Source organism: Palaemon carinicauda, chromosome 34, assembly GCF_036898095.1.
Source record: "Palaemon carinicauda isolate YSFRI2023 chromosome 34, ASM3689809v2, whole genome shotgun sequence".
In the NCBI taxonomy this organism is placed as follows: Eukaryota; Metazoa; Arthropoda; class Malacostraca; order Decapoda; family Palaemonidae; genus Palaemon; species Palaemon carinicauda.
The window spans coordinates 12,503,086-12,515,671 of NC_090758.1; the positions used below are offsets into that span (position 1 = coordinate 12,503,086).

At 34.5% G+C, this 12,586-nt stretch overlaps 1 protein-coding gene across 1 annotated transcript; it reads left to right on the plus strand.

Annotated features, from left to right (window-relative positions):
* The first annotated feature begins 7,539 nt into the window (after positions 1–7,539).
* LOC137626569 (cylicin-1-like) lies at positions 7,540–11,512 on the plus strand. Its single transcript, XM_068357604.1, has 2 exons — positions 7,540–7,788; positions 7,927–11,512. The coding sequence occupies exon 2, from the start codon at positions 8,715–8,717 to the stop codon at positions 9,876–9,878; it is 1,164 nt and encodes a 387-aa protein (XP_068213705.1). The 5' UTR covers positions 7,540–7,788; positions 7,927–8,714; the 3' UTR covers positions 9,879–11,512.
* The last annotated feature ends 1,074 nt before the right edge of the window (positions 11,513–12,586 follow it).

Consider the following 12,586-nt stretch of genomic DNA (forward strand, 5'->3'; position numbering starts at 1 on the left):
ATATACATACATATAAAATTCCCTATTAATCTAAAGAAGGAAAATAGATGTTTTCAATAATCTAATGAAGTTTAATCTCGCCACTAAAGTAATCTCAATCAGGTAATCTAGTAATGAAAACGAGTAATTAAGGAGTAATTAAAACAACGTTATGAAAGGATAATTATCTAATGACACTAACGAACAATTAACACTAATAAACAATATTTACAAATTACACCATTGATATGATTCCACCTTTTAGACGTCGAATGTTGAAATTTATTTTTCTTTATAATTTTTAAATTCTTCATTAGGATTTGTTTATTTGTCTAGATTATTGTAAGATTTAGGGGAACACAGAGGTAGAAATAAAATTCAGAAGCTTGTCTGACTAGGATTATATTATGGCGGCTCTCTCTCTCTCTCTCTCTCTCTCTCTCTCTCTCTCTCTCTCTCTCTCTCTCTCTCTCTCTCTCTCTCTCTCTCATATATAGACAAACTAGATAATGTTTTAGGAATCAATTTCAGTGGACGTGGTGGAGACGAAAGAAGAGGTGTTAGAGATGAATCGAATGTTTTGGAGATGAACTGAAGGTGTTAGAAATGGATGGACAGTGTTGGAGATGAATCGGAGGTGTTGGAGAAGAATGAAGTGTGTTGGTGGTGAATTTAATCTATTGGAGATAAACTGAAGATGTTAGAAATGGAAGGAGAGTGTTGGAGATTAATTGAATGTGTTGGAGATGAACTGAGGGTGTTGATGAAGAATGCAGTGTGTTGGAGATGCATTATTAAAGAATCCGTTGATTGGAACATTGTGTTGGGAATCAAGGTGTTATTGGTGAAGGAAAACGATGGAAATTGATAAAATGTTTGAGGAAAAACTTCTCCTGTAAAATTCTCTAAAAATCATAAACTTCCTTTGAAGTTAAGCAACTTCGCAAGCTCCCAATAAACTCATTTTGGCTCATTTTTTTTTTTTGCTTGAAAAGAAAGTTTTATTTCCAACACATTTTAAGATATGAATTATCCGGCCTATTCTTCTTGACATATCTCTGAGAAAGACTTTCATCCTGAGATTAGATATAACTATTTATCTACATATATTTATAAGATATATCCTCCTCTATTTTCTATAGTTCCCTTTCTTCATATTATATATAAAATAAATACATAATTCTACCATAAACAATACGAAAGAAACTATTCGAGACATTCTGTTTACAAGCACCGTTCATTTGACTACTTTTCCTAAAATCCCATATTTCCCTGAAATAAAAATTACAACTAAGATTGCCTTAATTTCACTCAAATAAAAATCACCTCCTTCCCGCAGCCCAATTATAAACCTGAAAATAGGATTTATTAACTATTTTTCCCGTTGCTTCAGTGATTTCAGTCAAAATATGACAAAATATTGAAGGTAATTGATGGAGTCATTGGCTGGGATGTTTAACTGAACGCTCCCTCACTTACTCTCAGTCAGGTTTCTTTAAGTGGATCTTGTTTTGACCAACATTGAAGGTTTTATTATCTAAAACTGTTTCGTTTATTGATTGTTTAAGGGAGTTTGCTAACCTATTGATCCCAATATGTCTTGTTAGAGCTACAAATTGTGTGTATGCTAAAGTGTGTGTTGTGTGTGTGCGTATGTGGTGCAGAACCAAGTGGGCGATACAAATTACCTCTGGAATGTTGATAAATCCTGGACATTTGTTCACACACACACACACACAAACACACACACACACACACACACACATATATATATATATATATATATATATATATATATATATATATTATATATATATATATATATATATATATATATATATATGTATATATATATATATATATATATATATATATATATATATATATATATATATATATATATATATATATTCAAATAAGCCATATATATTTTGATATATTAATGTCTGGATTCTCTTAACGACCTCGGGATCAGAGCCCCAGGCGAAATCTCACAAAGACAAGAGCTTGGCTCCGGCCGGGAATCGAACCCTGGTCGGCAAGCTTATATAGACAGTGACTAACCCATTCGGCCACGAAGGAATGGGTTAGTCACTGTCTATATAAGCTTGCCGACCAGGGTTCGATTCCCGGCCGGAGCCAAGCTCTTGTCTTTGTGAGATTTCGCCTGGGGCTCTGATCCCGAGGTCGTTAAGGGAATCCAGACATTAATATATCAAAATATATATGGCTTATTTGAATATGAAAAACACGTAAAAATGTGCAAAATTTATCATATATATATATATATATATATATATATATATATATATATATATATATATATATATATATATATATATATATATATATATATATATATATATATATATATAATTTTATTTTCAAAACATTATAGAACCCCTCTCTCTCTCTCTCTCTCTCTCTCTCTCTCTCTCTCTCTCTCTCTCTCTCTCTCTCTCTCTCTCTCTCTACAGACAAGGACACACTCAACTCACACAGGCATGCATATACACTCACACACTCTCACACACTCTCACATTCGATGCGAGAGTGTTGGAAATAATGGTTTGGAAAAAAACCGAAAAATGTTTTAGAGAATTCTGCTGAGATGGGCTTTACCTTCAGGTGAGGGAGCCATTGTGGGAATTCTTTTTATCATATATAATGCATCACTTTTAATCTCTCTCTCTCTCTCTCTCTCTCTCTCTCTCTCTCTCTCTCTCTCTCTCTCTTTCTTGGTTGGGTTCCGTGTCAGGCTGGGAGGAACGTAGAGAGTAGAGGTCCCCTTTTTGTTTTGTTTCATTTGTTGATGTCGGCTACCCCCCAAAATTGTGGGAAGTGCCTTGGTATATGTATATATATATATATATATATATATATATATATATATATATATATATATATATATATATATATATATATATATATACATATATGTGTGTGTGTGTATACATATACATACATATATATATATATATATATATATATATATATATATATATATATATATATATATATATATAAATATATATATATATATATATATATATATATATATATATATATATATATATATATATAAATATATATATATATATATATATATATATATATATATATATATATATATATATATATATATATTATCCTTTCCTAAAGGGAGTATCACCATGATCAGCAAAACTGTACCAATCAGGGCCACCCTTACTAGCTTGGTTTGCTGTGAGCGACCAGACAAAGGTTTCCTACCATCACCAATCTACTCTGGTCAGCGTGATGATGAAAACTGACCAAACCACAGGCATGAATAAAGACATGTCTGAGGCCTTTGTTTTGCAGTGGACTAGAAATGGCTGGCTTCAATCCTGACTTCTGCAGGAGTTCCAGAGCCTTAATCTTGTTAACCTGTGACACATCTATTCTGAAGAAGTGTTTTAATTCTTTCATTCTACCTTTTTTCGAGTATTGTTCTCCTGTCTGGTCTTCAGCTGCTGATTTTCACCTTAATGTGTTGGACAGAAACTTACGGTCTATCATGTTTCTTATTCCTGATCTAGATATTATTCACTGGCACCTTGGTTTAATTAGTTCATTTTACATAATGCATGAGATTTTTCCTAATTTTGATAATCCTTTACATTCAGATCTTCCCGGATAGTTCCATCCTGTTCATAATACTATGCATGCAGTTAATTCTAATAGTCAGGCCTTCTCCATCATGAGGCTCAATACTACACAGTATTCTAGAAGTTTTATTCCAGCTGTGACCAAGTTTTGGAATGATATTCCTAATCAGGTATTTAAATCGGTAGAACTTCAAAAGTTCAAACTCGCAACGATTGTTTTCTTGTTGAACAGGATGACATAGGTCTCTTTTTATAGTTTATTTCTGAAAGATTTATTTTAATGTTATTACGGTTTTTGTATTTTATTTTAATTTATCATTAATTCTCTTGTAATTTATTTATTTCCTTATTTCCATTCCTCACTAAGCTATTTTACCCTGTTGGAGTCTGTGGGCTTATAGCATCATGCTTTGCCAATGAGGTCTGTAGCTTAGCTAATAATAATGATAATAATAATAATAATAATAATAATAATAATAATAATAATAATAATAATAATGAATATTAGCCACGTGTTCCTCAATACCTCATTCAATCAAACCAGCAAACAAAATTAATCAGTTATTAAGACCAGTTTCTTAAAGTTCGTCCTACTCCTTAGGACGTCACAAAGACGTATTTTTTTTAATGATAATAATTGCTTGATAATCAGGATTTATCCCTCAGATAAAATATGTTGATAAAACATCTTATAAGGGACTGTCTTTATATATTTTGAAGAAAATATATCTCTAATTAATAAATTCCCTTAAGAACAAGAAATCTTCAGGGTCCGTCGTCCCCCATAGCTATAGCGTTTCAAATTGATTTCATGGAAATTCGGGCAGATTTCTCCAACAGCAACTCAAAAGTCGCAGGAACTCTCTCATGGCGGGAAATTCCAGTTCTCTGATTGGCTGTCTCTTCCTCAACTGTGATTGGTCGTTTCTTTTGTTTACAAATTACACACTACACAGCTAACATTGTAGCCAGAATCCAGTTTATTATCCCTTCAAAAATTTACATATTTATTTAGCTTACACATCAGAACAAGATCGACTATCTATTGATTTAATGAATTGATAGTATTTTGAGTTTGTTTTCGTATAAATTGCAATTTTTTTAGTCTTAATATATTTACAATGAGTATAGACATTTTACCTCTAACCAGTTGAATTCATTCATAAAATACGAGATTTCATGACGTCACATACAATCACCAATCACAGCAAAGGATGAATCAGCCAATAAGACGCCAGATATTTCCCGCTAAAGAAACACATAAGGTAAGAGGGTTCCTTTGCCTTAGGGGCTGCTGTTGGCAAACGAGTCAAATTCACACGACGATATTTGGAGCATTTTAATCCTATTTCATATCTTATATATACAACAATGATATTTAAGATCCATTTTATCACTAAATGGTAGTTTTGGGTTTGTTTCAATAAAATTTATAGCTTTTAAATCATCATTTATCTGAAATATGTATTTCACAAAATACGATTGCATGACGTCATACACAACAGCCAATCACAGCAGAGGACGAATCAGCCAATGAGATGACAGATATTTCCCTCTAAAATGCATAAGGAGAAAACGAATCAAATTCACACAATGATATAAAATATTAATTTTATTACTAACTTTGTTTTGAATTTTTTTCTACATAAAAGTTATGATTTTTAAGTTGTAATTTATCCGAAATATGTAAGTATAGTGTTGGTATTAAATCTTACAATGACGTATTTCATGATAATGATTTGGTAATGATCTGTTCAATTATATTATACTTGAAATGTAACAAAATAGGAACAAAAGTCCTGTAATGATAATAGTAACTCAATACTCAATACTTAACTCAAACCAGCAAACAGAAATAATCAGTCATTTAGACCAGCTGCAAAATTCATCCTGCTCATTATGACGTTACAGAGACTTATTTTGTCAATTTAGATTATTTTAGTAATTAGAAATTGTCCCTCTAATAAAATATGTTATAAATACATTCTATAAGGGACTGTTTTTATATATTTTTAAGAAAATATATCTTTAATTCCATCCATTAAAGACGAAAAAATCTTCAGCTTCGTCCCCAATAGCAAGAGCGTTTAAATACGAGTTTATAGAAGGGTAGGTTTCTTGAACAGCAAGTCATAAGTCCCCATGACTCTCTCTCTCTCTCTCTCTCTCTCTCTCTCTCTCTCTCTCTCTCTCTCTCTCAGTGCTAAATTCCAGTCTTCCGACTGGCTATGTCTTCCTCAGCTGTGATTAATTGTTGCCTTCGCTTACTACAGCTTCACAGACAAACACACGCACGTCTAATATCGTAGCCAGAATATAGTCAAGTATTTCTTCTTATATGTCGTATTTATTTACCTTAGACCATTTAATAAGATCAATTATCTATTTGTTATTAATTGATTATCATTTTAAGCTTATTTCCACGGAAAACTGTAATTTTTAAGTAATAATTTATCTGCAATAAGTATAGGTTTTTCACTACTACCCAGCTAAATTCATTCATAAAAATACTATTGTATGACGTCACACACAATCTCCAATCACAGCAGAGGACGATGACGTCACATATACAACCACCAATCAGAGCTGAGAATGAATCAGCCAATGGGAAGACAGATATATCCCGCTAAGGAAACGAGTAAGGTAAGAGGTTTCCTCATACTTATGGCCTGCTGTTGGTCAGCGAGTTAGATTCATACAATATATTTTGTTCAAACGCTCTAACTAAAGGATTTTTTTCATCTTAATTATTTTTCATATGTAATATAACGATATTTAAATAGCCTGAGAACATTTTCTTATTTCTCATATCTTTTAGATTTTCAAAGGATTATCAATTACAGACTTTCCTTTCAGTAATCACACTATTTTCTTTTCTTTTTGGGGTGAAAAACGCTTATATGGTTTTTGTGTCATTTTATTATCATTATTTTTATCATAGTCAATATCATTAAAATTCTGAATATATTGTGAGATAAGGTTGAGAATTTTGAGTTCATAATTAAAGATTTTATAATAAAAATACCTCAAGATAAAAGTCCAAACAGAATACACAGTAAATAGCAATGTATAGGTTATGTATAGAGATGTATGTAAAGGCAATAAATTTTTAGTCCTTCCCCTCTCCCTTCGTTTAATATTTATCATTGTTTATTCTTATTCCTCCTCTTTCAATCCTTATCTTTTCCTGTATGCCAATTCTTTCGCTATAGACTTGAATTTCCTTTTTATATATTTGTTTTGTTATAGGCATTATTAAAACAATGATTTAGATACAGAATACAGAAGAAGTGGTCTTATCAACAGAAAAAAAAATTACATTCAGAATTTCATTTTGCCACGGCTGAAAGCAATTGGGAATAGGCTTCTTGTTTTTCTGTTTTCTCCCAGTTTTCTTTAAAAACTGACATAATTGAACTGTTATGAAAGTTAAACATCAGTAAAAATAATTTTTTAATAGGCCTACTTGTAAAATTTTCAGTCTTTAACACTCAATTTCTTAACCTAACCTAACTTTACAAAGCGCACGCCTTCGCCGGCTGAAAGCAATTGTGAATAGGACTCTTGTTTTCTTTTCAGTTCCTTTTAAAAACAATTTGGAATCATTGAACTGTTAAGAAATCAAAACATCATCGAAAATAATTTTGGAATTGGTCTACTTCTAAAATTTTCAGTCTTTAACAATGAATTTCTCAACCTAGCCTACCCTATTATAAATGAAATAGAGTCATTGAACTGTTCAGAAATCAAAACTGATTTTTTGATAAGCCTACTTGCTAAATTTCCAGTATTTAACACTCAATTTCTTAACCTAACCTAACAAAGTGCACGTTGTGGAGGACTTATTTTTGCTTTATTTTTATTTTTTGTTTTTGCCAAATCCTGTGAGAGAGAGAGAGAGAGAGAAAGAGAGAGAGAGAGAGAGAGAGAGAGAGAGAGAGAGAGAGAGAGAGATTGTGTTAGCGAGCGAAAGTAGTTAGGTTAACGATCGTTTGTGGTGAGAAAGACTGTTGGTTTAAATGAGATTGTTTGTTTACATTTTTTAGTTAGGTTACGACAGGGGTGAATGTTTCGGAGCGAATGCTTTTTTTGATTGACTGCGTCCTGAGTCAGTTGTGTGAACGCTGGATTATATATATATTTTTCGACCAGCGTGGAAGTGTTTTTTTTGATTTTCAAAGTAAGTACAGTTTTGTTTATCTTTGCTTGTCGTGATTGTGAATGATAGGAACAATTTATTATTTATCTTTGATTATAGTGCGATAGTTCAGTTAGCTAGAAGTGTTCGTAAGCCTTTTTCTTTCTTTATTTTTGGCAGGCCGTGATTCCTCCTTTGGAGAGATTTTCTTTGAATGTGACAGTAATTGATGACGACTTGGCTATAATAAGGAACTTGGCACGACTGCTTGGATTTGGATAATTGTTGATGACCTGGCCTGTAATTAATTGTGTTAGACTGCTCATTCGGATTGACCAAGCGTTGATGACCTGGCCTGTTGAACAAGACTACGTATGATGATGATGATTATGATGACAACGCTCACGACCCATAATTAATTAATGCAGTTGTGTTGACATTTGTCAGTGTCGCGGTTGCTATAAAGTTCTCGTTTTGGGGCAATTAAAGACTGTTGGCCCTTGGGTGGACGAAGGTGTCCACTCAGAAATATATATATATTAATTACGTTTATGTTTGGAGGAGAAGGGATTTTTTAGCTTTAAGTTTTGTTTTCCATATGGTTATTAGAATGTGTTTTCTATATATAGTAAGTTAAGATTGTAGTGCTAAGTGTGATTTTTTGGTTATGGAATATGGTTGGTGATTTTTTAGTATTAAGTGATTGTTTTGGTATTCATAAATATAGTTTTAAGGTTATGGTTTGTGTTAATGTCCTTTTTGTCTAAGAGTCTGGTTAATGATAAAGTAAGGGGAAAGTTTGTGCAGAGGAGACATTTGTCTGTTTAGTGTGATTCAAGGGTGTGGGGCTTGTTCTTGCAACATTCCGCCACATTATTTTGGCGCCCGAACAGGGACTGCCGAGGTGGGATTGAAGCTAGACTCTTGGACAAAGGACTGCATTTGGATATGAAATTAGATTAAGGTTGATGAAAATGGAAGAGCAGAACAAGTTACTGAAGGAGGAATTGCGGCTGAGTAAGGAGCGTGAGGAGAGGTTGCTAATAGAGAATGAGAGGTTGAACTGGGAGAATGCGGCGATGCAGAAGGAGCTTAGGGAGTTAAAGGGGACAGTAGAGAGAGTGGAAGAATGTGTTGAGATGAGGATGCGAGAGAATGAAGAACGAATGGAGAAACGAATGGAAGATATGATGGGGCAAGTAATGGGGATGATGAAAACTATAATGGGTGAAGGTGCAGTCGGAGGAGTGTCCTCAGCTTCGGGAAATGGGTTGGTAGTGGAAGAGAAGGTTAAGGTAGGTGATAATGGGAAAGGAAGTGATAGTGATAGTAGTAATAGTGATGGTGATATTAAAGATAAGGGAATTAGGCATAGTAAGGATGAACAGAAAGGTGAGAGGAAAGATGAAAGGAAAGGTAAAAGTGATGTGAAGAAAGGGAAGAAAAAGTATCAGGCTGATAGCAAGGGCGATCGTGAATGGGTGAAAGTGGTAAGTAAGAAAAAGGGTAAGAAAGGAATGGTTAAGGATAGGAATTTAAGTGTGGAAGTGGATTCATTGTATTCAAATGAGGAAGAAGGTAACAAGGGAGTAGACAGTGATGATGGCAGTGAGAATGAACGTGATGTGTGTAAGACTGTGTTTATGAGAGAGGTACCTCGGTGTGAAAGGTTCAATGAGCATAGCAGTAGGGACGTATATGATTTTTTCAAGGAGTATGAGAGGTATTGTCAGGATAAGTATGGTGATAGTAAAAGAGTTTGGGCTAGGGAGTTAGGAGAATATTTGACTGGGTATTTGTTGACGATGTATGGAGTGATAATGAGTGTAGGGGACGTTGATTATGAAAGTGTGAAACAGAGAATAATTGAGCAGGTAAAACGTATGAAAGGGAGTGTTAAGTATAAGTGTAAGAATGATTTTGATGAAGCACGGATGAATGCAGGAGAAGCTATATCAATGTACGTATGTAGGTTGGAAACGTTAGCTAGGAAGAAGTATGGGGATGAAGGCATAAATGAGAATAAGGAGTTGATGAGGAAGTTTTTGGCAACAGTACCTGAGAATGTGTGTGAATTTATTAATTTGAAACGCAAAGAGAAAATGAGGTGGACGCAAGAGAGATTGACATGATATGATATACTAGAGATAATTGAGGATTATGAGTTAGATAGGTGCATGAAAGAAAGTAAATCTGTGAGTGTAAGAACTGGAATGGAAGAAAGTGTAATAGAATTTGGTAGTTATAAGGATGCAATTTTGAGAGGACCAATGCAGATAGCTGATCAGGTAATAGATAGGACTGTTAGGGCAAGTAACGGAGGAACTGTGCAAGCAAATGGTGGATTTAGGCAGGGTAATTGGCGCAATAGGGATAGGAGTGTGAGTGCGCATCGAGGTATGTCAGATAGCCGTGTCCGTGATGAAAAGTGTTATAGGTGTGGGAAAGTAGGACATAAGAAGAATGAATGTAGATGGGCTCTAGGTGCTTGTTTTGGATGTGGTGAGGTAGGGCATAGAATTAGTGAGTGCAAGAAAGAGAAAGGGATAAAATGTTATCGGTGTGGTATGACTGGGCACATAGCGAGTGGATGTCGGAGTAATCGTACAAATGTGATTTGCGGTAATTGTGGTAAGGATGGTCATTATGCTAGAATGTGCAAGGAGCCACGGGGTAAGTGTACTGAATGTGGAGCAGATGGGCATGTAGCTAGGGTATGTAGGAAGAAGGGAGTAAATCAGCCAGGATGTTCGGGAAACTAGAGTGTAAGAGGGTTCAGCTGGGTGAGTCCTCCTGTGTGTGTGGAAGGAATAGGATTAATGTTTGTGAGAATGGGATGAGTAATTGATTGGAAATGAGCAAGTATGAACCTAGTATGCATGAGAAGTTAGGGCTGGAAAATAAACAATTAGTGTTAGTTGAATATAGGAAAAAGAGGCGTTTGAAAGTTTTAAGTAAGGATGAAAAAAGGGAAAATTTTTTAAGTAAAAGTGAGAATAGAAAAAAGTATGACAAGGGTGTAAATGTGCAAGTGTGTATGGAAGATAAATGTGTTAATACAGATGAATCATGGCTGAGTATGAATGATACCTATAGTGTGTGTGGCTTTTCCTTGGGTGATGTAAAAGAAAGGATGACGAATACGAGAGTGAGAGATAGGAGAATGATTAGTAGTATGAATGAATCTTTTACTAAAGTTGAGAATGTTTTTGATGAAATGGATGAACTGTTTACAGAAATGAGTGTAATTATAGGGCCAGATGAGAACGAGGTAGATATGATTGTACATGATATATTAGATGCTAGGGATTTAGATAGGAATAGTGTTAATGTAGCGAATGATTGTGATAAGGAAGAAGTGAATGAGAGAGTATATGGAGGCCCAGTTACTCGGAGTAGAGGTCCCGTTCCCGACTGCGACTGGGTTATGAAAAAAATAATGTAAGTGTTGTGTGAGAAGGATTTGGCAAAGTAAGGGGGGAGGAATGTGGAGGATTTATTTTTGCTTTATTTTTATTTTTTGTTTTTGCCAAATCCTGTGAGAGAGAGAGAGAGAGAGAGAGAGAGAGAGAGAGAGAGAGAGAGAGAGAGAGAGAGAGAGAGAGATTGTGTTAGCGAGCGAAAGTAGTTAGGTTAACGATCGTTTGTGGTGAGAAAGACTGTTGGTTTAAATGAGATTGTTTGTTTATATTTTTTAGTTAGGTTACGACAGGGATGAATGTTTCGGAGCGAATGCTTTTTTTGATTGACTGCGTCCTGAGTCAGTTGTGTGAACGCTGGATTATATATATATTTTTCGACCAGCGTGGAAGTGTGTTTTTGATTTTCAAAGTAAGTACAGTTTTGTTTATCTTTGCTTGTCGTGATTGTGAATGATAGGAACAATTTATTATTTATCTTTGATTATAGTGCGATAGTTCAGTTAGCTAGAAGTGTTCGTAAGCCTTTTTCTTTCTTTATTTTTGGCAGGCCGTGATTCCTCCTTTGGAGAGATTTTCTTTGAATGTGACAGTAATTGATGACGACTTGGCTATAATAAGGAACTTGGCACGACTGCTTGGATTTGGATAATTGTTGATGACCTGGCCTGTAATTAATTGTGTTAGACTGCTCATTCGGATTGACCAAGCGTTGATGACCTGGCCTGTTGAACAAGACTACGTATGATGATGATGATTATGATGACAACGCTCACGACCCATAATTAATTAATGCAGTTGTGTTGACATTTGTCAGTGTCGCGGTTGCTATAAAGTTCTCGTTTTGGGGCAATTAAAGACTGTTGGCCCTTGGGTGGAAGAAGGTGTCCACTCAGAAATATATATATATTAATTACGTTTATGTTTGGAGGAGAAGGGATTTTTTAGCTTTAAGTTTTGTTTTCCATATGGTTATTAGAATGTGTTTTCTATATATAGTAAGTTAAGATTGTAGTGCTAAGTGTGATTTTTTTCTTATGGAATATGGTTGGTGATTTTTTAGTATTAAGTGATTGTTTTGGTATTCATAAATATAGTTTTAAGGTTATGGTTTGTGTTAATGTCCTTTTTGTCTAAGAGTCTGGTTAATGATAAAGTAAGGGGAAAGTTTGTGCAGAGGAGACATTTGTCTGTTTAGTGTGATTCAAGGGTGTGGGGCTTGTTCTTGCAACATTCCGCCACATTATTTTGGCTCCCGAACAGGGACTGCCGAGGTGGGATTGAAGCTAGACTCTTGGACAAAGGACTGCATTTGGATATGAAATTAGATTAAGGTTGATGAAAATGGAAGAGCAGAACAAGTTACTGAAGGAGGAATTGCGGCTGAGTAAGGAGCGTGAGGAGAGGTTGCTAATAGAGAA